Source organism: Pelecanus crispus, chromosome 6 (assembly GCF_030463565.1).
Source record: "Pelecanus crispus isolate bPelCri1 chromosome 6, bPelCri1.pri, whole genome shotgun sequence".
Classification (NCBI taxonomy): domain Eukaryota; kingdom Metazoa; phylum Chordata; class Aves; order Pelecaniformes; family Pelecanidae; genus Pelecanus; species Pelecanus crispus.
Genome location: NC_134648.1, coordinates 71,749,326 through 71,775,495, shown reverse-complemented (window position 1 = coordinate 71,775,495; position 26,170 = coordinate 71,749,326). Strand labels below are relative to the sequence as shown.

The following is a 26,170-nucleotide window of genomic DNA, read 5'->3' as shown; positions in this document are numbered from 1 at the left end:
TCCCCGGCAGGGCAGAGCCGGGGAGCAGCGGGTCACTGCCACCACCTCCAAGGTGCCCACCCCAGGGACAAACGTGGAGGAAGAGGAGGGGACAGGCTAGCGGGAATCAGCCCAGGGCTGCTCCCCCTCCTCCTGCTTTTGCCCTGGGATCCACCTCAGTTTCTCACCTGCATGGAGAGGTGTCGTTTCAGCTGTCTGTATGGAGTAGACGCCGAGGGTGTCAGCGACTTGCCGTTTTTAAACAAGCCGTAGAAGAAGTCCTCGATGCTCATGGTGCCATCTTGCTCCAGGTTATGGAGCACCTCTTCAAGCACCTGCAAGCGGCAGGGGATAGAAATCACATCTGCTATTGCCAAAAACACTGCCGTAACAATTTGGCGCAGCAAAAAACGTCCTATTCCCTAAGGCTCTACAAAAAAAAAAAAAAAAAAGAGCAAAGCAAAAGAGTTACCTGGTACACTGCATCAGCCTAGCGCTGGTACAGCAACCTTCATCTAGAAAATTGCAGCGCCACATACGCTACCACAAATCCTGCCTGTAAAAGCCTGTAAGCTCCTGGTCATGTTGGAGCCTCCATCTTGCGACGCAGCGTGAAAAAATAAAAAAAGCCACCTCATTTCATTCTGCTCTCGAGACAGGGTGACCTCAGGAATTCAGTGCAAGGTAGCGAGACAGATGCCGAAACCCCAGTGAAGTGACCAGGCAAAAAACCACAGTAAGACACTGCAAGGTTATAATAAATCTGTTTCATGCTTCAGGGCAGTCTGCTTTCTGAAAAGCAAGACAAACCTTATTAGGACCAGAGATGTTAAGATTAGTCCCTCACCGTTGCTTTGTCTACAGTACATTTTTTCTGTTTTCTGCCCTAATATCCTGAAAACATTTTGTTGCAAATGCTGCAAAGGAATACCTGCTCAGAAACACGTTTTATGAAGGAAATGATTACAAGCCATGTTATTTTAAGGTGCAAAACAGTCTGATTTTTTCCTAAAACTATATCCTAAATTGACAAGAGACTTTTTTGATAGAGAAATAATTTTCTTGTGGATTCTTCCTGGAGGACAGAAACTGCCCGCAGGCCTTCTCAAAGTCAAAAGCAACCATCTATGAATATTTGAACCCGTATTTACTGTCTAGCTAGAAGATTTCTGGGATTAAGGAGACATGCCTGGAATCTAGGATATGTTTTTAAATTCCACTTTACCCTGTGATTGCATGAGAAGACACGCACGCCACGGTGTCAGGAAGGCTGGCAGCTGCCTTCTACTAGAGCAGCCTCCCACGTCTGAGGGTTCGACACCAACAAACTCGCTGGAAAGCCGCGAGCTGGAGCTGAAAATGGCTTTCCAAGTAGCAGCCTGTTAACCAGCACTTGTGCTTTAGGCTTGCGGTCCACCGCAGGACAGCCTTTGCGGGGGCCGCGCTAAAACCCAGGCGCGTGCGGTGGTACGAGTGGGTCCGTACACGGCCACTCACCTCCCCGGCCACCATTTGGAGCCCATACTGCTCACAAATGGAGATGAGCTTTTTCCGGTTCAGGTGGCCGTCCCTGGTGATGCCGAGGTGCTCGCAGACCTCCTGCAGTTTCTCCTCTATCCAGTCCGGGGTGGGCAGCGATGCTCCGGGGGAGGCGTTCAGGTCATCTGGGTTCCAGAAGCGCAGCTGCCCTGGAAACGGGGGAAACTGCTCTGCTTTCTGCCCATGAGTGACCACCAAAAGACCCGGGGGTTTTGCACATCACAGGGGACTCGCTGCTGCAGCGGCAGACCTTCCCCCCTTGCTCATCAGACCCCACGGGTCCATTTGCCTTACCTCATCCTGCACAGAACACACCTGTAATTTGGGGGTACAGCTACCGGCACCAGCGTAGCTATCGGACTCTACCAGAAGGAGCAGATCCTGCTCAGCTTTCAACTCGCACGTGCCACCGCAGGCGAGGGAACCCCGCATCCAGGCGCAGGGTGAGCTGCAGCCACGACCACGGCCAGGAGGATCTCCGGGGAGATGAGTCCCATGGCCAGTGTGGGCTGGTGGCCAGGGGAAGCACAGCCCTGCCGCCTCGGCCGCTGGCATGGGTAGAGAAGGGACCTTCCTCTTCTGGGCAGTTATGAGATCAAGGGAGAGGACTGATAGCACAAGAGGAAATGGCCTCAAGCTGCGCCAGGGGAGGTTTAGATTGGATATTAGGAGAAATTTCTTCATGGAAAGAGTGGTCAAGCGTTGGAAGAGGCTGCCCAGAGAGGTGGTGGGGTCCCCATCCCTGGAGGGGTTCAAAAAACGGGCAGAGGTGGCACTTTGGGACATGGTTTAGTGGGCATGGGAGTGTTGGGATGATGGTTGGGCTGATGATCTTAGAGATCCGTTCCAACCTTAGTGATTCCTAGTTTTACTTCCATTAAAACTAATCCAGCCACCAAGCCAGGAAACATGAAATTAATTATTCCTCTGCCCTTAACTGGCTTAGTGTTGGACTTGGTAGTGTTAGGCCAATGGTTGGGCTGGATGATCTTAAGGTAGTTTTCAACCGAAATGATTCTATGATTCTATGACTGAGCAAATTGCATATCCGTATATACCTTGACCAGGTCAAGAACTTCAGTGGTTGCCTGTCTCCACAAATGTCACCCCCCAGGTGGCACTGCCTAAACTCCCATCCCCTTTGATTGTAAACCGTAGGGTATGTTTTGATCTAAGTGCTTCCAAACACCCTTTCAGGGGAGGGGAAAAAACCCAATAGCCTTCAGACAAACACATTTCCTCTACCTCCAGCAAAGCCTGGAGTGCAGTCTCACCCAGCTGGAACAGCTCACAGAGCCACTAGACACAAAACAGTCAGAGCCTGCTCAGCTGCAAACCCACCTCCTCGCATCTGCTACCTCATCCCGGGGCTGGAAAAGTGGCTTTTGGAGCAAAAAATTTGGTCTCGTTGGACAGGGTAGGGAATAGAGAGCAGCTGAGGTGTTGAAGCAATCGAAAGTCGCGTGGCTTAGTTATAAACACATCTGTGCGTGCTGCGGGCTGTGCTGCGGGTGAGTGCCAAAGCCTGCCAGCCCGGCGACAGGAGCAGCTCGCTGCGACACTGTTGGCTAACGTTGCGGGGTCCCCCTCGAGCATCCCTGCCTGAACCAGCGGTAGAAAAATCTCTGGCCACATCCCAGAGCAAAGCGGGACGTGTCCCGCTGCTGTCCCTGCTCAGCCCCCGAGCTGCTGCCGTGCGGGACGGGGACCCTCTCGGCACCCTGGGGGTCACCCCGCTCTGCCTTACCGGATAATTAGGAACCATTTAATGACCGGTCCGTGCTGACATCTAGTGCCTACCGTGCTCCGCTACAGCCAGCGGCCCCACAGCCCCCCGGGCGGGAGTGGGGACCAGGACCAGCCCCGGCCACTGCTCTGGGGGTGCTGGGGCCAGGGAGCACCTGCAGCAGAGCAGCCTCTGCACTGGACAGGAGGAAGAAAATTGGGCAGGGAGGGTAAGGCACAAGACTGTGCCCTCCAAGGAGCCCCGCTTTAGCTTTCGTTCCCAGCTCGGGGCTCGCTTGCCCAGTGCACACCTTCCCGAGCTCTGCACTGCGCCGGGCTGGGGCTGCTCAGCACAGCCAGCTGGCCTGGGACAGTCTGAAAGCGCTCCTCCGATTCATCTTCAAAGCTGAAAAGGGAATAAGCCCATCCAAGTGTAGCTGTTTGCTCTTACCCTCGGCCTCGTACTCCTCGCTGTCTCGTGTCTTCCAGCGCTGGGGAGAAAACAAAAGGTTCCCGGGTTATTACTGTTGCAAGACATCACCCGTATGAAAGAGACTCTGCTATCAGCATCAAACGAGCTACAGGGCTCCAGCAACGCCACCAGGCTTTCATCTCCCCGCTCCCCACGGGCTCGGCTGGCAACCCACGGCTCTTTGATGCTGCCTGTTTCTGGCACGCAAGGTGCTTCGGTGGGGATAAGCCACAGCTGCAGCAAAAGATGCCTACAGCCCCACAAATGAGCCACGAGAGGTGACCGATCGGAGTCCGGCAGGTTGATGGGGAGGGAGGGAGAGATTTGCCCTCCAAGCAAACCACGCTGCTTGTCTTAGAGGTATCGATGGTCAAGATGATGAGGATGCAGGGAAGAACATGAGCTGCACATAGGCACCGTCTGAGTTTGGGTTATCCTTTCCCTCCAGCACCCTATTTTCCCATCGCAGAACGGCTACCTGCAGCCCACAGGGCTCGTGTGCAGCCAGCCCGCAAGCTGGGACACGAGCGCAGCACGCGTTGAGCCTCGAGCATCCCCGTCACGGGTCGACAGAAACCGGCGTGGCACAACAGCATCCCACAGCCCCGCTCCCCTCCGCGGCCGATCGCGCGTCACCCACGCCAGCCGCAAAGCCCAGGCGTCCCGGGCACCGGGGAACGCGCATCCACAGCGGGTAACGAAGCCGCAGTGAACCCATGAGCGCGACAGGCGCATCCGCTTCCAGGGCACGTGCGATTTGGGAACTGAAGCTTGTGCTGCTTTATGCTTTCCCTTTTGAGAAGGGGCACCCGTCTGCCTGCAGAGCTCGAGGGCGCTCAGCCAAGCCCACTCCGAAACACCTCCGCTAACTGTAGCTCTAGGTCAGGAGACGGAGCCGCGCTGCCAACAAGCTCTCTGCTGAGCTAGCTAGAGGGGAAAAAAAAAAAAAAAAAAAAACCCAAAAGCAAACATACTTGTTGCTGGTCTTAAGCCATCCCGCTTCCTCTGTGGCAACACCACATCAGGCGGCACCGGGAGCAGGGCAGAAGTACGTTGTTCAAAATGATTTCCCCATGTACTACACGTTGCCTTGTCTACCACCCTTGTACCAGCCGAGGGTATTTACGACGCTCGGCGATGTTAACTTCTGGTTTAGCAGCAGCCGTCGGCAGATGTTACTTCTCCACCATTACAAGTGGATACTTCTGCATGCACGTGACTGATGGATTTGAAGTCAAAGTCACCCAGGGCATAAAGAGGCTCTAAATCATCATATAAAAGTTCAATACGTCTCATTCAGATTACAGCTAAAAGCCATTAATCTACAATGTTACCATGGAAACTGGATTAGGTCACTGGACTTTTTTTAGCTCTGCTGCTCGCTCCCGTTTCATCTCCTGGACCAGGCGAGGACCTGCGGCATCTCGATGGACCCCTCTGCTTTTGGGGCCAGTCACAGGGCAGGGATCGGGGAGAGCCTCGGATGGAGAGGGGAGCTTAACCTTTGCCTTCCCAGGCAGGCTGCAGGCAGAAATCAGCCTGGCAGAGGCAGGTCACAGGCAGGGCTGAAACCTGCGGCTCTGCTGGATGTTCTGGACAAAGCCAAGAACATGTGTAATACTGCACTAGAAAGCTGCGGATTTTGGCCCCAAAAAGTGCAGTCCAGCTAGCACCACCATCGAGGTGTTAGGGTGGCAGATTCCTGGTTTGCCTGCTAAACCATCAGACCAAGCACACAAAAAGCAGGAGCTGAGGCAACAGGTACCATCAAATTACCATCTGCAAAGGCAGAAAACAGCCCGCCTTCCCAAAAAACGCATGAGTTGACACCAGCCCAGCCCATAAGTGCCCGTACATATGCAAAGGCCAACTTGGTGCTGGGAGAAGGATTCTTGGGTGCCAGACAGAGCTCCCACCCTGCAGCCACTCATCCTTGTCCTTGGGGGAGCACTGAGGGGAATCTGGGCAGTGATGCTCAGAAGGGAGGTCCACTGCTGGGTCCAAGTCTTTTTGCATAAGCAACATATATATTTTTATACTGAATCAGATCTAAGCCATTTAATCATAGAATCATAGAATGGTTTAGGTTGGAAAAGACCTTTAAGATCATCCAGTCCAACCGTTAACTTAACACTACCAACTCCACCACTAAACCAATTAAGGGCAGAGGAATAATTAATTTGATGTTTCCTGGCTTGGTGGCTGGATTATTTTTTAATGAAAGTAAAAACTAGGAATCACTAAGGTTAGAAAGGATCTCTAAGATCATCAGTCCAACCATCAACCCAACGCCTACTAAACCATGTCCCAAAGTGCTGCGTCTACACATTTTTTGAACACCAAAACACCACCATTTAGCACCAGAACCTCTCACTTCAAGGACTTGCCTCAAGACCAAGAACCCCAAACCGTGGTTTGGGTAACTCCAAGCACACGGTAACTCCATAAATACCAACAACCTGAAGAGGCTGAATGTAGCGGGGGGCTGCGGGCTGGTAACCCACTGCCACCGGAGCTCGCGTGACCTCTCTCCCCGTGCCGGGGCCCCGCTGCGGAGGGCGAGGGGGTCCCTTTGTGCGGCGGGGGCTTGGGGTCGACCACCGCCGGCGGGAGGACAAAGGGGGACCGGGGTGGGCGCGGGGGGCCGGCGCATCCCGATGTCAGGCACGGCATTGTTTCCCCGGCCCCGGCGGTGCTACAGCTGGATGCGGGTCACACGCGGAGGCGGGCCGCGCGCGGGAGCGGCGGTCCCGGGAATGCATTATTATTTGGGCAGGCGCGTGCTCGGCCGGGCTGAGGAGCAGATGGCCACGGCTTTCAATGCTCGCCGCCCTCCAGCCCGGGGCCCGGGCGAGCATCTGCAGCCTGTGCCGTTTGCTCGCGGTGGCCTCTCCCCATAATAAGGCAGCAACCTCTCCCCCCTGCCATCTGCTTCAGCGAGACAGACCTTTGTTCTCTGCCAGAATATATTGCTAATTAAAATGACGATCGGGAGCGCACGCTGAGCCTGTTCTGCTTTGCACGCGGCAAGGTGAGCCTTCGCACCGATGCTGATGGCCCCCATTTTTCCCACCCTGCATGGTGGCCCAGAGATCAGCTCCCTGGTCTGAGCAGCCAGAGCGGAGACCCCGGAAAGACAGCAAATGTCCGCACCTTGCTTTGCCATTTGCCTTCAGCTGCAAAGCACCAGTCACATCAATAATGCGCTTTTGTAGGGAGCAAGCGCTATCCTGAGCTGTTATCTGCACATCCTGGCTTTACAGGACAGTTGCGCTTTGGGAGCCTCACATTTGTACACCGAGGACCTGAACGCAAAGAGTTTCAGCCTGACCCTCCCAGATGGTTTTGTTCCGAGAGGCCGTGCCATGCTGGGAACCTCTCTACGCAGAAGCAAACGCAGATGTCTGGGGAGTGAGTGGCTTCAGCAGGCACTGAAGGGACAAAGCTGGGACACGACAGCAGTTTCTACAACCTGCAAGTAGGAGGGACCCTTCCCAGAGCAGAGCCAGCAGCTGGGGAAGGGGAGATGGCAGATGCCCTACGCTGCGGTTTGGAAGCCAGCATGGCCTGAAGACTGGCCACGTCTGGCTGTGTACCCAGGGCTGCGCTGCTGGGGACCCATGAGCCAAAGGGTGCTGCTGGCCTACCACCAGCTTGGGGTTGGTACCCCATGGCCACCAAACCTGCTCCCCGTCCCCACCTTGCACCACCGCCGCCGTTGCAGAGATCATCATCAGGTGTAACGCAAGGTGAAAAGGAAACAAAAGCAAGGGCACGGCCCTTCCCAGGCACACCGAGCCAGCTCTCAGCTGCCATGGGCTTGAAAGCCCAACGAGACCCATCACCTGTATCAAGAGTTTAGGAGAAACAAGCTCAAGCGACAGCCAGAGATGCACAGCTTTGACCACCGCAAGCTCTCACGTTGCATTTCTAGGTGCTTTCACGGCTGCCGCTCCATTAGCAACACATCCATAAGGCTGCCAGAGCCACTCGTGTCTCATCACCCGCTAGTAGCATCCGTGGGGACAAACTCACACGGGTCAGAGGGAACCTCGGGATCCCTGCACCACCCTCTGCTCATGGCAGGGTCAACGCTGAATTCAGACCCAACTGCTCATGACGTTGTCCAGCGGTGCTTGGAAAGCCACCAGGCACCGAGGTGGAAGAGCCTCTTCGGGCAGCCGATCCCACGCACCGACCAGCCCTCCAGCCTCTCCTCTCGTTTACAGAGACAAGAAAGGGAAGGAAGCTTCTCAGACAGAGCCTGAGCCCTTTTAATTGGCGCCGGTTGAAAGCAAGCACCAATTAAGCCGCACTGCCCCAGTTCTCAGGCCGGCAAAACACCCTGGGCTGGAGGCAGGCTCGCGGAGCGCAGGCAGCAGCGCGTTTATATGCGCAGCAGGAGAAACCTGGGCAAAGGCTGCTAGTTGTGCCGAGCCCCAAGAAGTCAATGCTTCAGGAGTCCCCAACACCGCCCTGCATTTCAGCCCTGGGACCCCCAATGCCTTCAAGAGACTCATTTCTCTGCATACCAAAAGGATCTTCTTTTAGACGCAAGAGTAATGCTGGTAGATAAAGATGGAGACTAGGGATTTTACAAATTTAGCCTGGTTTTTCTCAAGTTGCAAGAGAATTAATCAGCCCATCCACCCCAAAAGATGCAACAAGAGATCCCCCCAGGAGACTGATGCAGCCAACGGGAAGCACAACGTGGTTACGTACCGGTTGAGTTAATTGACTGACCTTGTTAATAGACCAGCCTTTTACACCTCCTTGACAGCTAAAACAGAGGAGTAAGATTAGAGTGGCCTCTTCTATCGAGGGCATCGCTTCCCTGGGGATCGTGGGCAGATTAACATTGATTTCAAGGTCAGGGCAGCCCATGTGGCCGGCACCAGGAGATGGATGAGCATCCCCGTGGCGGTGAGCAAAGGTTACCAAGAACAGGGTAAAGCAGCTGGCTCTGGTGGAAGAGCTTTTCTTGGAGTATTTTTATTTATTTTTAAGCTCAGCTGCATAGGAATAACACCGGAAATGTGGGAATTGGAAATTTCTCCCTTGCTTCCCCATGCAGGGGTGGGCATCCCCCTATGCAGGTGGCTGCAGAACCCTCCCCCCCCACCTCTAGGAAAGCACAAGTGAAGCCAGGAGACAGAGGAGGGCAGAAAGCGGCAGCATTTCTCCTTCCCGCTGGCAAACTCCCACCGCGCGCTCCTGAACACGCCGCACTGAATCGACAATACTTGGCAAACCGGGGCAGGCTGGAACGAGCCCTGCACCGGGGAAATGCTGCTGCGGCCGTATGCTAACGCACGCCACCGAACCCGACCACTCGTCACCTTTTCTGTTCTGGAGAAGCAAGAGGAGGTTCTGGGGTTGAAAGCACCAGCACAGAGCACCACTAGTCTGGATCACAAAACCAAGGGGGGAAAAAAATGTCTGGATTTTTGAGGAAGCGTACGTACAGGCATACATGGAACACAGGGGCTGTCAAGAGCCGTGCAGCTCCCGGGGCGGCCAGCCTTTTCCTTCCATGCAGGAGCACACAAGCTGTTTACTGGGAAAATAAAATGCAGAGGGCTGACCAGAGGAGCTGGTGGCTCTGGATTTAGGGCACCGTCCCATGGCAGCTGCCTGCTGCGGAGCTCCGCCGCTCCCCCCGCTTCTTCCCCATCCCCTCTACCGGAGAGCGCTGGAGCCACAGCCAGGTTTTTGCAGACGAGCTAAGGGATGAGGACGTTCTTCTGCTCGCTTAGCTCCCAGCCCACACTTCGTTAGCCATAAAGACAGCGTTACAGCCCTCGCTTAATTGCTGGCCCGGTGCACGTCACCATGCCGCCGCGCGCGCCCTGCTCCTCCCCGGCTTCCCGTGGCAGCCTGCCTGCGGGCGGGAATTTGGGGCTGGAGCAAGGGAGGTGCCGCCTGGCACGGCTGATCCCTGGGGACAGGCGAGGAAGGCGCCCATCACCTTCGCCGGGACGACCCCGAGGACATCCAAACCACCTTCGGATGGCGCGGGGACGTTTGGGGGGTACAGCCTACCCCGGCGCCCGGCCCCTTCCCGCTCACCTCCTCGCAGCCACTGGGAGCTCTGTGCGGGGGATGCACTTCCTCGCTCAGCGGCTCGATGACGGTCACCTCGGCAAAGTCCTCCACCGACTCCTGGAACTCCGGCAGGGACCGCCGGCCGTAGCGTTTGCCGCCTTTGATGTACTTGGGCTGGGCTTCGGGGGAAGAATCTGTGAAATGGAAGAGCAAAGCGCATCGGTAATACGATTTTTGCAGATCCGGCTCCTGGGTCACAGCATGCAGGGCTGGTTTGGTTGCAGTGTTTCGAGCAGCAAATTGCCGCCACTGTTCCCCCTGGGCAGGGGCCAGCGGGGCTGCTCCTTTCCAGCACCGCTACCCTCACCATGGCATCAGGCCTGACGGGTTGGAATTGGTCCTGCTCCAAAAAAAAAAAAAAAAAAAAAAGGCTGTTGCAAAGCGGAATCAGGGCTCCATCTTGCTCACCCTTCCCCAATTCCCAAATCAAGCTTGCTTAGTTAACAAGATGGGGAAAAACCCCTCAACCTTATAAATGCAGCCTTGGATGGGAAGTCAATTCGGTCTCTCCTTGCACTAATCTTCGTTACCAGCCATGGGCAGGTTTAATTAGGGACAGCGTAGCACTTGAGCAGCTCAAGTCTCCAGATTACGCAGACACCTGAGCGACTCGCTTTTGGTGACACACACACAAAAAAAAAAAAAAAAAAAACACAGCTAGATTAAAAGTGTGAAAACAACCGGGCGAGCGGAAAAAAAAAATTGGGCAAGTTTGGAGGCAAACATCTCCCGGGGGCAGACACGAGCAGCTGATCGGGGCGACGGCAGGGCAGGTCCCAGCTTGTGCTGTGCAACTAATGCCAACTGCAAGATCTAAATAACCCTTTGGAGTCGTCATCTAATTACAGGGGGGCTCTGCTCGCATTCCCCAGCTCCAGCTTCCCGCAGCAAGCTCCTGCCTTCGGGGACTGAATTATCTGGGAGCACACCCGGACAGGGATCAAAATACAAAAAAAAAAAAAAAAGCACATTTTAGGCTATTTTCAGTGAGAATCATCCAACGTCTGCAGCAAGGGGCAAATTAAACGGATGACCAAATTAACCAGGGATTCAATTAGGGAAAGGCTCTCCGCGACGCTTTGTTTCAGTGTTTGCTAACCTTACCATCGAAACCCCCCCAGGACTCGATCATCTTTATTTTCTGCCACTTGCAGCGTGCCGAGGCAGCGCCGAGAGCGGCAGCCTTTTAAAAATTTTATTTGCGGAGCGCTCTGGTACAAAATAAATGCAAGAGTGCAATACTAATAAGGAGCAGGGAAGCTGTTCAATCATTGACAAAGGGTACACAGAAAGCAGCGGGTCTCTAAACCCCGCTGCCCAAATGCCTCCTTGGATAATATGCCTTCAGATATGGAAGAAGGCTTCAAGCTTGTTAGAGGAAAAATATTCTGCAACTTAGCTATGCAATGAATTATAAAATACACAGGACTAGGAGTCCTTTGATTCCTCCAGCCTTGCACTCCATCCATCCATATTGCAGCTCTAGGGAACAAACCCGGCGCCCGTGTTTGAACAAGGCCATTTTAACAAGATTTGCTGCAGCTGGGACTCGCACATGAAAGTTGTGTGATGAAGTGCGCCGATAGAAAAATCGCAATGAGACAGGCTGATTAAGTAAGAGCCCGAGAACAAAAGCAAACCTTATCACTCCTATTAAAGCCTGCCCGGTGGTGAACAATCTCCATCGAGCAGCTCTCTCTGAAATGCTAATATTTGTGGCTACTCATTCACCCATTTATTTTCTCCCTGCCATCTCCCCCGCCCTTGCAGAAGAGGGCTGGGGGGGCTTTGGATTTGGTTCCTTTTTTTTTTTTTTTCTTTTTGATAAATAATTTTTCCTCCTCTAAGACAGAAACGCACCTCCGCGCCCATCTGTCTTTGGAAAGATGCAGGGGGAAAAGAAGCCGTAATTTAGCAATAATGAAGCTATGGCTTAATTTCCTTCTGGATTTCCCAATGCTCAGAAGAGTCCTGTTCCCACCCCCCCAACCCCGACAGCGTGTTTAACCGCTGCTGCAGCTGCAAATCCAGCTGCATATGGAAACACGGGCGCCTTTGCCATGCCACCCTGCAAGCGCTTGAACGGCAAGCGGGGAAATGGCAGCGTCTCCCCACTTTTGCTTTTTAAGCATTTGGAGGCTGGCAGCTGATTTCTCCTTCTCCTCTTCAGTCTGAGCACCTGGGTGTGCTTGTTTTTCCTTTGCAATTAAAAAAATTGGGAAGCCTGAGAACATCCCTAGGAGGGAAAGGCGACCCTGCACAGTTTGAGAAGAGCAGAAAGTTTGCTCCCGCCTTGCAAAGCTCCGACTTGGAAACAGGCTGTGCCTGAGCCCAGCTCCTGAGGGATCCCAGCTCAGGCACCCTGAAATCCCGTTTCCAGAGCCAGGGTGCTTTGGTTACCGCTGGGTTACAGCTCTTCCCCGGCAAGCCCCTGCGCACCTTCGTGCCGTTGGCTGCCGGTGCACGGTGCGGAACAAAGCCCTCGTGTTACGGGGCCACGGGCACCGCGCCGGCGTGAGGGACTGCGTCCTGCAGCCCCATCCCTGGGAGCACGGACCCATCTCCTTTGCAGAAAGCCCCACGCACCATCACCTCCGGACCGGGCACGCACGGATACCTCCCATACGCGCAGCGTCCTCCAAGCCCCTCTGCCCTCCTGCTTTCCCAACCCCAACCCCCAGCACAGCACCCAGCGCCCTCGATGCTCCCACCGTCCCCAGCATTTAGGCAGAGCGGGGCACACGTGCCAGCACGAAGCAGCGACCCGTGCTCCCCGAACGCAGAAAGTTCGCCAACGAACTGAACCGAGTTTACTTTCTTTATAAATGATCCAGCCACCAAGCCAGGAGGCGTGGGGTTGCCGCTCTCCCCTTAATTGGTTTAGTGGTGGAGTTGGCAGTGTTAGGCTAATGGTTGGACTGGATGATCTTAAAGGTCTTCTCCAACCTAAACCATTCTATGAGTTTCTCCTTTTCCAGCCAAAACCAATGAGGAAGGGTGGGAAGAGCTGCTCAATCCACACGCGCTTTCAAAGGCACATAAGGAAACAGGAGGGAGATGTCAAAAATCAATGCTTCCCATGAGACAGATGCACATGAGACAACCCTGTGTGCTATTTACCCCAAACACTGTAAAATATATCCCGGCATTGAACACCGAGGGGAGGCTGCTCTTGCTCGAGTCTCACCTCTGGTATCCCCTTCCGCAAGCACAGCGGGGCGAGACGCTGCTCCTCATAGACCCTCGCCACTGTGCGGCTGACAAGCCACCAAGAAAGGGGAAAAAAAAGAGAAAAAAGAAAATAGGTCGAACCCTCCCTGCTTGCTACAGCCCTCGGCAACGCGCCGGCTTAGTAAAACACACGCGCCGGAGCTGGTGCCGAATTAGACGCTGGGGTCTGACCTGCCCCCGGCCGCGGGGTGGGAGCGGGAGCCGCCGAGAGAGCAAGCCTCTTGCCTTCCTGCCCTGTGCCCGGGCCAGGTTGTGGCCCCCAAAATACCCCTGGAAAAAAAAAAAAACAAAAAACAAAAACTCCAACTAAATCTGCATTTCACAAGAAACCCCCCGATTTAAGCGCTGCAGACAGAAGCCATCGCTTCCCCAGCTCGCTCCCCGCCCTGTCCATCTCGGCAGTTCAACGTTCTCCATGCTTAGAGATTTACGCTTGATTTTCTGCCTTTCTGCGCTAGATAAGTCATTTCAAAATCCTGCTCTGCCCTCAGACGCTGGGGAGGAGGAGGGGGGGCTCCCCTCAATGGCGAGCTGCATTTTCCTGGGCCCAGCATCAAAGCTATCGAGCGCAGACAAAAGGGGGTTTAGAGGAGGAAGACCCTCGCCCCGCCAGCCTGTCGTTGAGAGGCGAAATTAATTTCTTTGCCGCTTAAGATTTGGAGGGGAGGGATCCTCTCCGCGGCAGCAGACAGCCTGCTGCTGGGCAAAACACATCACAGCTAGGATCTGCTAAATCCTAATCCCGTTCAAAAAACGGGCAGAGGTGGCACTTTGGTTTAGTGGGCATGGGGGTGCTGGGTTGATGATCTCAGAGGTCCTTTCCAACCTTAATGATTCCTAGTTTTTACTTTCATTAAAAAATAATCCAGCCACCAAGCCAGGAAACATGAAATTGCTCCTCTCCCCTTAACTGGTTTAGTGGTGGACTTGGCAGTGTTAGGTTAATGGTTGGACTGGATGATCTTAAAGGTCTTTTCCAACCTAAACCATTCTATGATTCTATGTGCTGGGAAGAAAAAAAAAAAAAAAACCCAACAGCTCCTTGTGACTGCACGGAGGACGGCATCGAGCTGCTCTTTAATTTGTCCTGGGTGTTCCCATAATCCTGCACTCCACCCTGCTAATCCCTACCTATCCGGGCTTCCAACGCACAGAGCTGACTTTTTATTTACTGTAACGGGGAGGAAAAAAAGCCTGATTTTTTTTTTTTTCCCCCTCTAAATGCCCACTGTCGTGGTTGAGCCCCAGCCAGCAGCTCAGCACCACGCAGCCGCTCACTCACTCCCCCTGCCCCGATGGGATGGGGGAGAGAATTGGAGGAGTAACTGATTTTTTTTTTTTCTCTGCCCCCCCTTAAATCTGTTTTATTGTCCCCAGCCCCCCCGCACTGCTACAGTGACCCATGGACAAAGAGCATCGGCGGCGGCAGCACCCGGCGCGGGTCCCACGGGGCTCCCAGCAGCCACGGGCTCAGCCCCCGGCCCCGCAGCAGCATCCCTCCAGAGCACCAAAACCCAAATAAATTCGGGCTGCAATTTACCCGCACCTTTGTCAGGCAGCTCTGCAAAGGCCCGAGGTGCTGCTGGGGTTGCCGGGTCTCCCCGGCAGCCACGCTCCTGCATGCAGGAGCTAAAATAACCACTAAAATAAGCGCTATTTTAAGCCACATTCAGGCCTTTTTCTGCTTTTCCTGGGGTCTCCCCCTTTCCGCTGCCCAGCCACGCCACATCCCGGCGGAGCTGGGGTTTGCCCGGCTGGCCGATGCTCCGGTTCGCAGCTGGGTCTGTGTCCCCACACCAAAGTCCTCGAGGGGACAGAGCTGGCGACGGCAGCGCCCGGAGCTCTGCCTTGCCTCGCTTTTCGGGACTGCTTCCCAGGCAAGGTGCCTGCAGCCCGCCAGAACCAGCCTCCCTGCCAATCTTCCCTTTGGAAAGGGAATTTAGCTGCTTTGCCAAGAAAAAATTAAAAAAAAAAAAAAAAAAAAAAATCAGCTGCTCTCTGCAAGCCTGAGTGCCTCTCCCACCTGCTGCTTCCCCCCCAAAATGGGGAAACCCCCGTCAGCTGCTTCTGCAGGAGCTGCTTTTGCATCCCACGGCAGTTTTGGTTCCTCGCCCCCCACCCGTGGGTGCTGCTGTGACCCCACGGGCTGCTCCGTCACCCATGGGCGCCCTGTGCTGAGCTGCCCTCCCCGAGCCAGCCTGCGCTGCAGCCACGCCGGCTGCCCTCGGCCGCGTAGCGCGGACCGGGGGGCTGCAGGGGAGCAGCTGGTTTGGAGAGCAAGGGCACGAGCCCTCCGGCTGCTGCCGGACCCGAGGGACCTTCCCGTCGCCCAAGTCCCCGGGTCAAACCGCAGCGTCGAGGCGCATGGCCGCGTCCTTGCCGAGCAAACTCTCTAGATGCAGCAAACAGCCTTAAAATCTGTGCTTCCCCCCCCACCCCCCGCAATTAAATTTTCATTTAAATGATACAGTTTGGAGCCCTTAACTCCATTTTTTTTTTTTTTCCTGCGGCGGGCTGTAACACCGGCATTTCCACAGCCGCTGACAGTTTGACGCCAACAGCACAAAGCAGCCCGTTCTCCAAATCTCGAGTTTGATCTAAATTAAAAGCAGCAAAGACTTTGGCGTTCACCCACCTGTCAAAACGCATTAAAAATAAACGCCTCCCAGGCCTGCCCGGCGCAGGCACCCTACCTGCACCACGTGCCCTTCGACTACCTGCCGTGCAAAAACCCCGCTGGCAAACGCGTCCCCAAGGAGGGCTCTCCGGCTCCGACGCACCCACCCTCCTCTTGCGGGCTGCGTTGGTAATTTCCCCCGCGACGACCCCAAACGTAGCTCTTCCTAGAAGATTTATTTCTATTTAAATCAAGCCGGAGCTTCTCAGCCGTACGATTCCCCAATAAACGCAGAGCGCTGGATTAGTTCTGCTTCAGCCGGGCTGCCTCCCCGCTCCATGCCAGCTCCTCTCCGAGGGGGGATCGCAGCGGACCCGACCCCTCGGCAGGCACCGGCGAGGCTCCCCCTTTGCTCCCGAGCGCCCACTGACCTGCGGGAAAACTGCATTAAGGGATGCCGGGTGCAAGAGCTGTCATCGCCCGTCTCCCTCTAAAACTGCATTAAGGGATGCCGGGTGCAAGAGCTGTCATCGCCCGTCTCCCTCTAAAACTGCATTAAGGGATGCCGGGTGCAAGAGCTGTCATCGCCCGTCTCCCTCTAAGCATTAAGAGCTTTGGAAATGCGGAGTGGGGCAGGGGGTGGAAATAAAAATAAAAATCCATCAACTGCATCTCTTGGGCCCTGCGGTTTTTGCAGCCTATTTAAGGGGGGAAGCTGGCGCTTTGCGCTCGAGCACGGGATGCTCCAGCTGCGATTGATGCTCCAGGAGAGGAAACCTGGAGTTTCCCTCTGCCCCCCCCCCGCCTTTGCTAAGCTGTTTGTTCCTTCGGGGATTTCGCATCCCCACTGCTCCGAAGGCAGGATTAGGGATTTACATACAGGTGTGACACCAGGCAGAGCTCAGCCCCCCCCGCTCCAGCTGGAGCTGCAGGGGCTCAGCCCTCACCCCGGCCCCACACCTCCCCAGTGCTCCCAGCACCACCAGTCCCTCGTGCACGGGGAGGGGGACGCGCACTGAAGCCGTGACCCTATTTCCTGCTGCGGGTCTAAAAAGCCACATTGTCAAGGCACGCTGAAAGAAAGCAAGGAAAAATGGAAAAACCAAGACAGTGAAGACTCGCAGCACCCACTGCTTTCTCCAACCAGCCCCAATTTGGTTTGGAAACACCTTTGGGCCAGACTGACTGTCCCCTGGGAGAAATACAGGCACCTCGGAATAGCTTCCTACGGGACCGAGCTCGCCCTGCTCATCTTGGACACAAGATGAGATGAGGAAACAGGAGGGAGATGTCAAAAATCCATGCTTCCCATGAGACAGATGCACATGAGAAAACCCTGTGTCTGGGATGGACTTTAAAAACCAAAAATCAGCGCTAGACAGGGAGGGTATTTCTGTGTCCGGCAGCCCATCTCCAGGAGGAGCTTCTGCAGAGAGCTCCCCCTTATAACCTTCCCAAAACCAGAGTAGCATCCAAAGCCAGCACGGGTTTTTGGGGACACGCTGCTGTCCCCCGAGACGGATCCCACCGCTGGCCCCTGCAGAGGCACGGCAGGAGCGCACCGGCTGCCGGGGCTGCCGCCGGCTCAGCCCGGAGCGGAGGCTCCCCCGAGGCAGAGCTCGCAAACCCTCCTGCCAGATCGGGGCTTCCGATCCTCCAGGCTTTAGCCTGGAGAAGAGGAGGCTGAGGGGAGACCTCATCGCTCTCTGCAGCTCCTGGCAGGAGGGGGCAGGGAGGGGGGGTCGGGCTCTTCTCCCAAGTGACAAGCGAGAGGATGAGACGAAATGGCCTCAAGCTGCGCCAGGGGAGGTTTAGGTTGGAAATTAGGAAAAATTTCTTTATGGAAAGGGTGGTCAAGCATTGGACCAGGCTGCCCAGAGAGGTGGTGGAGTCACCATCCCTGGAAGTGTTCAAAAAACGGGCATAGATGTGGCACTTCGGGATATGGTTTAGTCTAGTCTACCCTTGATTGGTTTAGGTGGGCTTGGTAGTGTAGGTTAATGGTTGGACTGGATGATCTTAAAGGTCTTTTCCAACCTAGACGATTCTATGATTCTTCCGCGCCTGCACTGGGGTCACACCACCTCGGGGTCTGGCTCCCGGTGAGCCCCGAAGCGCTGGAGGGGAGGGCAAGGGGATGTGGCAGCCCCGGCTGGGAAAGAAGCAGCGGCGGCGGCGGCATTAAAGCAGCCATTTGATCGCCTGCCCCTAACTGTCTGCTGCAGCTGGAGAGCTCCCAACGCATCCCTGGCCACCAGCAGCATTGCGGGAGAGAGGGACCTCAGCCCATTTAGCAGCCCTGGGACATCTTGAGCATCTGAAGTGCTGTTAGCTGTCTACAGGCAGACATCACGTGCCTCTCCAGGCATTTAGATCGTGGTAATGGGATATAAATACCTAATAGCTCAGAAAACGCTTTGGTACAAGGCTCCACAACAGACTTTAACTCTCTTTTCTCCCTAGGTCCAGGCATCCAAGCAGAAGAGCCTATCTCAGCACCTTAAAAAAAAAAAAAAGTGCTAAAAAGCACTTTCTCTAAGTTCCTCCATCAGAGCCACCCAAATCTGCTTTGCCAAAGAAAATGTACTGTTATAGGTAATTTTAATATTTACCTGGTTCTTGGAAGTGCTCTTCATTTGACAGCGTTCTGGATAAGATGAGGATAAGTGCTTCTTTAAATTGATCAAAGTGGACCTGTGGAAAAAAAAGGAAGAAAGGAGGAAATCAGCTGGTGCAGATAATTAAATATCAGGCCACTAATCCAGCAGGAAGACGGGCAGCGATGCAAATCTCTCGGAGCATCTCTCTGAGCCGACAGCACGCCTGTGCCGGCCGAGAGCTCGGCAAGGGGCACAAATGAACCTCGGCTCGTTCAGTTTTGGGGCCTGGAGAAGTGACAGGAAGCAACATAAAGACACAGCCAGCGTCTTTGAACACGTGAAAAAATGATTTGTGATCACAGCGACCCAAAGCCACTGCTTTAGTGCATTAGTTGAGTTTTCCCATCAAGCAAGAAGCCAAAATAATGTGTGCAGGGAGCATCTCCATCGCTTGAGATGACCCGGCCAGGGTCAGCGGCTCCTGCAGTGAGATACCAGTCCTGACCAGGGGCGAGATGCTCCGGTATGGAAATGCTCTGCTGCCCGAATGAAGCTTCAGAAAGCACCTTCCGAAGTGGATGGCAGAACGTCACACCCTTTCCAGGGCAGCCCTGCCCCGGCTCCTGCCTGCCGCAGCTGCACCAGGGCCGGACTGGAAATACCAGGTCTGGAGCGTGGATATGGGAAAAACAAGGAGCGATGATCCTACCACTGGGGTTTTTGGTTTTTTGGGGTTTTGTTTTTTTTTTCCCTTTTCCGTCTGTGTCTTCCTGGAAAGCCTCCTGCCTCACCGCCACGAACAGTTGCAAAGGGGCTACGGCATCCTTCACGGCAGCACTGGGGAATGTCAGCGATTCCAGCCGTGGGGGACGGAAACCCGGGGAGACAGCTGGGGAAGCTATTTGACACGGGTCAGTGGCGAGGCAGAGCTGGCTGCTACGATTTTTTTTTTTTTTTTTTTTGGCTAAATAAATCTTAGGAGAATTTTTAGCATCGAAAAAGAGACTTTGCATTTAAAGAACCCACCGAGGTTGCTCTCGCTGGCAGCGTCGATTGCTGCAAATCCGGCACGAAGGGCAGGAGCCACAGTCAGAGGGGATTTTAATGCCGCTGGGGCAGGCACAAGCGGCAAAGTTAGGTCTGAAGTTTGCCAGCTTGTTCTCAGGGTCAAGCCAGCCCAAAAAAAAAACCACCAAAAAAGCAACGTGCTCCCCAGGCTCCTGGGAAAGGGGAGCACCTCACGCCGCAGCTCAGGCAGCGCAAATCACCCTGGGGTTTTAAACGCCGGCTCCCCGAGTAATTAAATAGTTAGAAATACGTTCAGCAAAGAAACTTATCAGGGATGCCTTCATCTGAATACTAATTGCTGCCATTCGTTTCCAAATGCTGGTGTACTTCAAAAGGACAGTTTACAGAGATAGGAGAATCTGCCTGATGGAAAAAAAAAAAACCCAAACCTTGACATTTAGACTAAATGAGGATGAATAAAAGATGAGGGTGTTCGAATAACAGGTCCCCTCCCTGTGGGATCTTCTCGGGAAGGGAACGGTGACAGCAGCCACCGGGACAGACGGAGCGGGTCCTTCGGATGGGTGCCGGGGCTGCATTCGGATGGGACCTCGTAGCAGCAGGAAAACAAAATAAAAATCACTTTGCATCACTCGTGCAGACACAGCGAATGAGAGGGCGGAGTAAAACCACCTGGGCAGGTGCGGAGAGCACCAGGGACAGGTAACCCCCTCTGCCTAACGAGCCCCCCTAATCTGTGTTTGCCAAGAAGGGCTAACGAAGGGGAGGAAGGGGGGCCGAGCCCGCGCTGCCGCAGCTGCGCGCGGGACAGATGGCCGCAGAGCAATTTCACCATGACCACCGCGTCCAAAGGAGCCCCGGGAAGATTAGGCTGCGGGGCAGGAGGTGGCCATCCTCCAGCCCCCCGTACCAGCTCCACGGTCGGCTGTGCGGCAGGATTGAAAAATTTAAATTTAAATTTAAAATGCAAATCAGCAGCGCAGAGACACACAGCGAGCGCTTGCACGGGCGCAGGGGCTATGCCTTCTGAGTGGCAGCACCCAAATCTGTAGCTTTAGCCCAAGCTGGCAGAGGGGGGATATTTTTCTTCAGGAAAACCTCTGGCCCGGCTGAGGGAGCTGGGGGTGTTCAGCCTGGAGAAGAGGAGGCTGAGGGGAGACCTGATCGCTCTGCAGCTCCTGGCAGGAGGGGGCAGGGAGGGGGGGTCGGGCTCTTCTCCCAAGTGACAAGCGAGAGGACCAGAGGAAATGGGCTCAAGCTGCGTCAGGGGAGGTTTAGACTGGATATTAGGAGACATTTCTTCACGGAAAGAGTGGTCAAGCATTGGACCAGGCTGCCCAGAGAGGTGGTGGGGTCCCCATCCCTGGAGGGGTTCAAAAAACGGGCAGAGGTGGCACTTTGGGACATGGTTTAGTGGGCATGGGGGTGTTGGGTTGATGGTTGGACTGATGATCTTAGAGCTCCTTTCCAACCTTAGTGATTCCTAGTTTTACTTTCATTAAAAACTAATCCAGCCACCAAGCCAGGAAACATGAAATGATTCCTCTCCCCTTAATTGGTTTAGTGGTGGGCTTGGCAGTGTTAGGTTAATGGTTGGACTGGATGATCTTAAAGGTCTTTTCCAACCTAAACCATTCTATGATTCTATCCTAACACCAGATAACCAGGAAAAATAGGCCCTGTTTGTGGTGCCATTTGACCTTGGATGCTGCATGTTCGTACACAAGGAGTACTTAAAGAATTGGAGAAATGCAACTATTAAAATCAGAGCTGCGCTCAAGTGCAAGCCAGGCAAAGCAGTCTGCGGGACAGCAAAGCCACAAACAGAGAATCACAGAATGGTTTAGGTTGGAAAAGACCTTTAAGATCATCCAGTCCAACCATTAACCACTACAGTATCTCACATTTTAAAGCAAGCAATCCTTTGCTACCGCTCCCCAGCGATGTCCTCGCTCTGTATCTCCATCCAATTTAAACGCCAGCGTGCTCGCAGGGGCAGATGTCCATCCCTGGGAGATGGGGTGCAGGCAATGCCCACATCCCGAAGCACCCCACACACGCGTGCCCGGTACCTGCGCACCTCCAGCACCCATGTGCCGTGACGGAGGGTCACATTCCTGCCTGGAAAACCCATGCCAGGGAGGCTGCGGGTTCCCCGCAAGCGCAAGGGGCATTTCCAGGGATGCGACAGCCTGCACGGGCAGGCACAAGTCTGCACCAGCAGCCTTTGGTTTTTTTGCTTAGAGAATATTCCCAACAAAAGGACGGGCTTGGACAGCCCCGGAGAGCGCGAACTGCAGCAGCGTTGCACAAAGCACCATCCGCTTCCGAAAAACAGCCTCCGACACTCAAGCCAACCCAAAAACTTTACAGATGCAAGGCAGAAAGCATACAGCAGCAAAGCAGCGTTGGGGTATTTAAAGTCTGATGCTCTTTTCAACGTGCTCAACTGGATTTGGGGTATTTTGGCAGCACCAGCTCATGCATCTGCTCACGGGGGCCTCGAACAGCAACTCGAGAGCTGATCCAAACCAGCCTGAACGTGGTGGAATTTGGGAGGCAACGGCGCGGCGTGCGTCCGTGCCCACCCGGAGGCGTGGAGCAGGGACAGGACACGCGTCCCTGCAAACCCACAGCGAGACCAGGGCTCTGCACAGTGCTGGGCGCGTGTTAAATCCCTCGTGAGGGGAATTTTGCTAGAACAAATAAATCGGAGGCAAACAAGGCTAATATGCCAATACAGACATAACAAGCCCAGCCCAGCTTCCCCACGGTAATCAGGGAGCCAAGCTGCCGGCTGCTGAGCCACCCCAGCACCTCTGAGAAATCTTGATGCCAGCTTTATAGCAAGTTTCCTATGAAGCCGTGACTTATTAGCACTAGAAAGAGAGCGTGCATGTGCCAAGTTACCTGCTGCTTCTCGCTATTCGTCCCTGCAATGCAAAGCAGCAGCCTGCAACCCCAGTCTCTCTGGGGCAAACAAATATCGGTGGCTCCTTCCAGCTCCCTCTCCTTCATCTTTGAGCAGAGTCCTTTTCCCAGAGCCCCGTCCCTGCTTACAAACCCCTTCCAGCAGCGGTGGCTGGAAGGTTGCAGAGGGAAATGTCAGGTGAGGAAGACATAGGAACAGGGCAACCTTGCAACCAAGTCTCCTGCCTGGCACGCCAAAAGCCACCGCGTGTTAAGAGCAGCAGCGTCGCAGCGGGCTCAGGGGGAGCGTATTTGCAAGAGGTCAGCGGCCAAAGCGTCGAAGGGAGCTGACGAGCGAAACCCCACGCCGCAGCGTCCTTGCTTGCGGGCTTGCTAATGCAACAGCGCAGGGTGAAACCCAAACTCGCCGTCCCTGCTTGAGGACGGCCGCGGAGGACAGTCCTGGGGCAGGGTCCGGAGGTGCCCGACTCACCCTCGTCCCTGCAAATCACATAACCGCAGTCGTCGCTGCGGCCCGTGAGCGCCATCCCCGAGACACCGCTCTGCCTTAGCTGCTAATTAACAGGCGCTGCCTCTCGGAGGAGAAGGGCACGGCTGCACGCGTCCTCTCGCTCCCGCAGGCAAGCGCGAGGGGCCTGAGGAAACAGCCTTCCGGAGGAATCCCAGGAATTGCTGCGAGCATCGCCTCCGCACGCGCTCGCGTGAGAGAAGCTGTTCCGGGATGGTTTGGCTCTGCCGCGAGCCAGGGCAGGATTTACACACCCCCGCCGGACCCCGGAGATAGCGCGTACCCGTTAATCCCCAAAACATCGCACAGAGCGGGGAAGGCAATGCGTGCAGCCGCTCGCCGGGATGCCGGCTCGGCTCCCGGTCCGCCCCGGCAGCCCCATCGCATCCATCCCCAGAGCAGAGCCCCCGGCACAAAAGCAAGCACGTGGCCCCGCCGAGTCGCCCCTCGGCCGACAAAACCGTCCCCCGCTCCCCCCTGCCTGGTGCCCTCCCATAAAACCCGGCCCCTGGAAGCGCAGCCAAACAAAGGCTGCTCCCAGCGCCGAGAGGGACCATCTGCGGCAAGGAGCCGGCCGGGCAGGTGCAAGAAGCCCGCGCTCAGGGAGCAACATGTTTGCTGCTATTCTCCCGACGAGCTCCCTAGGAAACCCAGAGGATTCGATAGCTATTAAATCAGGCTCGCACTCAGACATGGACCATTGCTGCTGCTAACGAGCACAAGTGCCAGGGAGACAGGAGGAAACGCTGGAGATGAAGCTCATTCTGACATTCAAGTCGCAGGTTGTAAGCGAGAACCGTCCCCAAAGACAATAAAAATGCTCCTGGGGATGCCTCGGGATTGCTCCTCGGGATGCCATCCTCACAGGGATGGGGCTCCTGGCTGGGACAGGGCGAGCGTGACCCAGCACTCGGGATGCTTTAGCAGGGGGCTTTTTTGGTGCCGTTGGGCTGAGCGTTTACCGCCTTTAACTTCGCTTTTCACCCGCTCTGAGCGGGTCGCAGGGATGAGCGCTGTTCCTTTAGCCCTGACCAGCTGCGACAACCACATCTTTAGTACCGCTCTTCCTTCCCCCCTATCCCACCACCCTGCGAGCAAAGCCCGGATAACAGCACCCGAGCAGCGGAAGCTCAAGACGGCCGAGCAGCACGGATCTCCGGTGCTCAACCAAACGTCACGCTGCGACTCCAGAGGCCAGAAACCTCTGTCTGGATCCAGCCGTGCTCCTGCACCAGCGCTGCGCGCTGTCAGCAAAGAGCTACGGCCCCAGGGCAGGTGAGGAAGAGGAGGCTTTGTTCCTTAAAGGAATTATTTTGTTACGTGAAAGCTGCAGCTTGATGGGAAATTGGAGTCGGGACAGCTGCTTAGCTCATGTCTGTCGAGAGCCCCGGCTGCCCTGCTCTGTTTTCTGATTTTAATGAGCAGTGATGGGATTTCAGGGTGATTTTGAAGGAAGCATCCGACGCGCTCCGAGCACAGCGTGCTGGGAAGGAGGTAGTGCAGGAGCGCAAGGACATCCGTGCTGAACATGAAGGTCCCCAAGGGCGAGCAGCTCGTGCTCAGCACCCTGGCATTTAACTCTATAAAGGGACAACCACAACGGAATAAAAAAAAAAAAATCGCTTTGGAAAGCACGGTGTGCTCGCCAGCCCCAGCTCCCCTCTGCAAGCTGGCAGGATGCTGCAGCCCCGCAGAAGGAAGGAGCCATTTGTCCCCAAAAACCTACCCTAGGTGGGTCTGTGATAACCGCAGCCGCCTCTGACACCAACATCAGGTAACACGGACAAAGGCGGCTCAGCCAGCGACTGCTGGAGTTGGACAATATTCCCTACTTTAGAGAAAACGTGCGTGGCCGCACGCGGCCCCACCAGTTTAAGTACAGCTTAAGCCAACGTAAATCACAGGCTCAAGCTCCGGCTTTAGGTCCCCATCGCATCTCAAGCGCCGCAGAGTTTGTGCAAGCACCCGGTGAGCTGGTTTGGGGAGATGACCCGGGCCAGAAGCAGCACTTATGGGTGCTGGGGCGGGGACGGGACCTGCGCCGGGCGAGCCAGCGCGTGCTCGGCGAGCGCCGGCGCCAGGGCAGCGGGGACCTGGCGCTTGGTCACGCCTGGGACACTGGGGAAACACACCCTGCATCGGTGCGATGCCAGCACACGAGGCTAAGCGTGAACGGGTGGTTTCTGAGAGTTTCAGACCGCCTCCGGTCAGGGAAGATGCACCAGAGAGCGGTTTCCTTCCCCGTTATCACTAATCCCCCTCTTGGAAGCCGCCCTGTGCCCACCCTGCTCAGCAGAATCATAGAATCTTAGAATCGTTTAGGTTGGAAAAGCCCTTTAAGATCATCCAGTCCAACCATTAACCTACACTACCAAGTCCACACTAAACCAATCAAGGGTAGACTAGACTAAACCATGTCCCAGAGTGCCACATCTACCCATTTTTTGAACACTTTTTTTTTTTTTTTTGAACAGCAGACACTGCAAGCCCTGCAGCCCCAGAGCCTCGGGGATGTTGGATATTCACAAATTACAGACATTCAGCCTCCTTCCATCACCCTCCCACGCACACAGCGGCAGCTGCCCGGCGCTGCCTTGCTCCCAAGCCCTAGAAACGCCCCCCCCAGTTGCCCCCCACCATCGCCCCAGCCTTACCCTGCCTAGGAGGTTGTCTTGGAGGAGCGTCTGCTGCAGCGCCGGGGCCACCTCCTCCAGGTGCAGCATGTGGCAGAGGTCGGTGAGCTCCTCCTGCCCCAGGGACCCCGTGCCCGTGCTGTCGAAGCTGTCGAAGAGCTCCTTGAGGCGAGCTTCATACTGGTCCTGCTCAGCTTCATCCATCCCATAGCCTGCCACGCTCACCTGCGGGGAGAGATGGGGCCGGTGAGCATCGACCGCAGCACCTGCGGCACGGCGTGCAAAGGCGAAAACCCCAAGGCTTGGTACAGGGGCAGCCCACGAGGCCGTTCGCTGCAGTTTTTCTTTGCATTAAGTCAACCTGGTGCTCTACCACCTCTCCAGCCTCTCGCATCCCGCTGGGTGAAGCCAGAAGTTGCACAGCAGAAAGAAAAAAAAAAAAAAAAAAAAAAAAAAAAAAAAGCCTGCACGCACAGCAGAAAGACTAAGGGAGGGAAAAAAATAAATTAAAAAAAAAGCCTGCAGAGCCAAACCCTCGGGGTGGGGAGAGCCCGGGTAGCTGGGACAGCCTGGGTTGCACGTCCCTACCTGCCACCTCGCGCTGGCTCCACGAGCAGCTCATGGAGCTCAGCCGGAGCAGCTGAGGTGCTGCAGGGGAAAAACTGTTCCCTCGAGCTCCGCTGGTTCCCAGGTGTTGCGGGCGATGCTTCGCCCTCCTGAGCGAGGAGATAAACAACGATCCCGGCAGCAACAGCGAGCAAAGCACGGGGCTCTGCCTGCGGAGGGGAGCGCAGGAGATCC

At 55.2% G+C, this 26,170-nt stretch overlaps 1 protein-coding gene across 2 annotated transcripts in view; it reads right to left on the bottom strand.

The window, feature by feature from the left end:
- The window catches only part of NIN (ninein), a 60,801-nt gene extending 35,228 nt beyond the window's left edge, over positions 1-25,573 (bottom strand). For both annotated transcript variants that reach the window (XM_075712495.1, XM_075712496.1), the window contains exons 1-6: positions 25,391-25,573; positions 18,281-18,362; positions 9,785-9,954; positions 3,695-3,734; positions 1,477-1,667; positions 168-314 (exon numbers count right to left, since the gene is read on the bottom strand). In XM_075712495.1, the coding sequence (XP_075568610.1) occupies positions 168-314; positions 1,477-1,667; positions 3,695-3,734; positions 9,785-9,954; positions 18,281-18,362; positions 25,391-25,573 (813 nt within the window). The remainder of the gene's footprint in view (positions 1-167; positions 315-1,476; positions 1,668-3,694; positions 3,735-9,784; positions 9,955-18,280; positions 18,363-25,390) is intronic.
- Between the last annotated feature and the right edge of the window lie 597 nt (positions 25,574-26,170).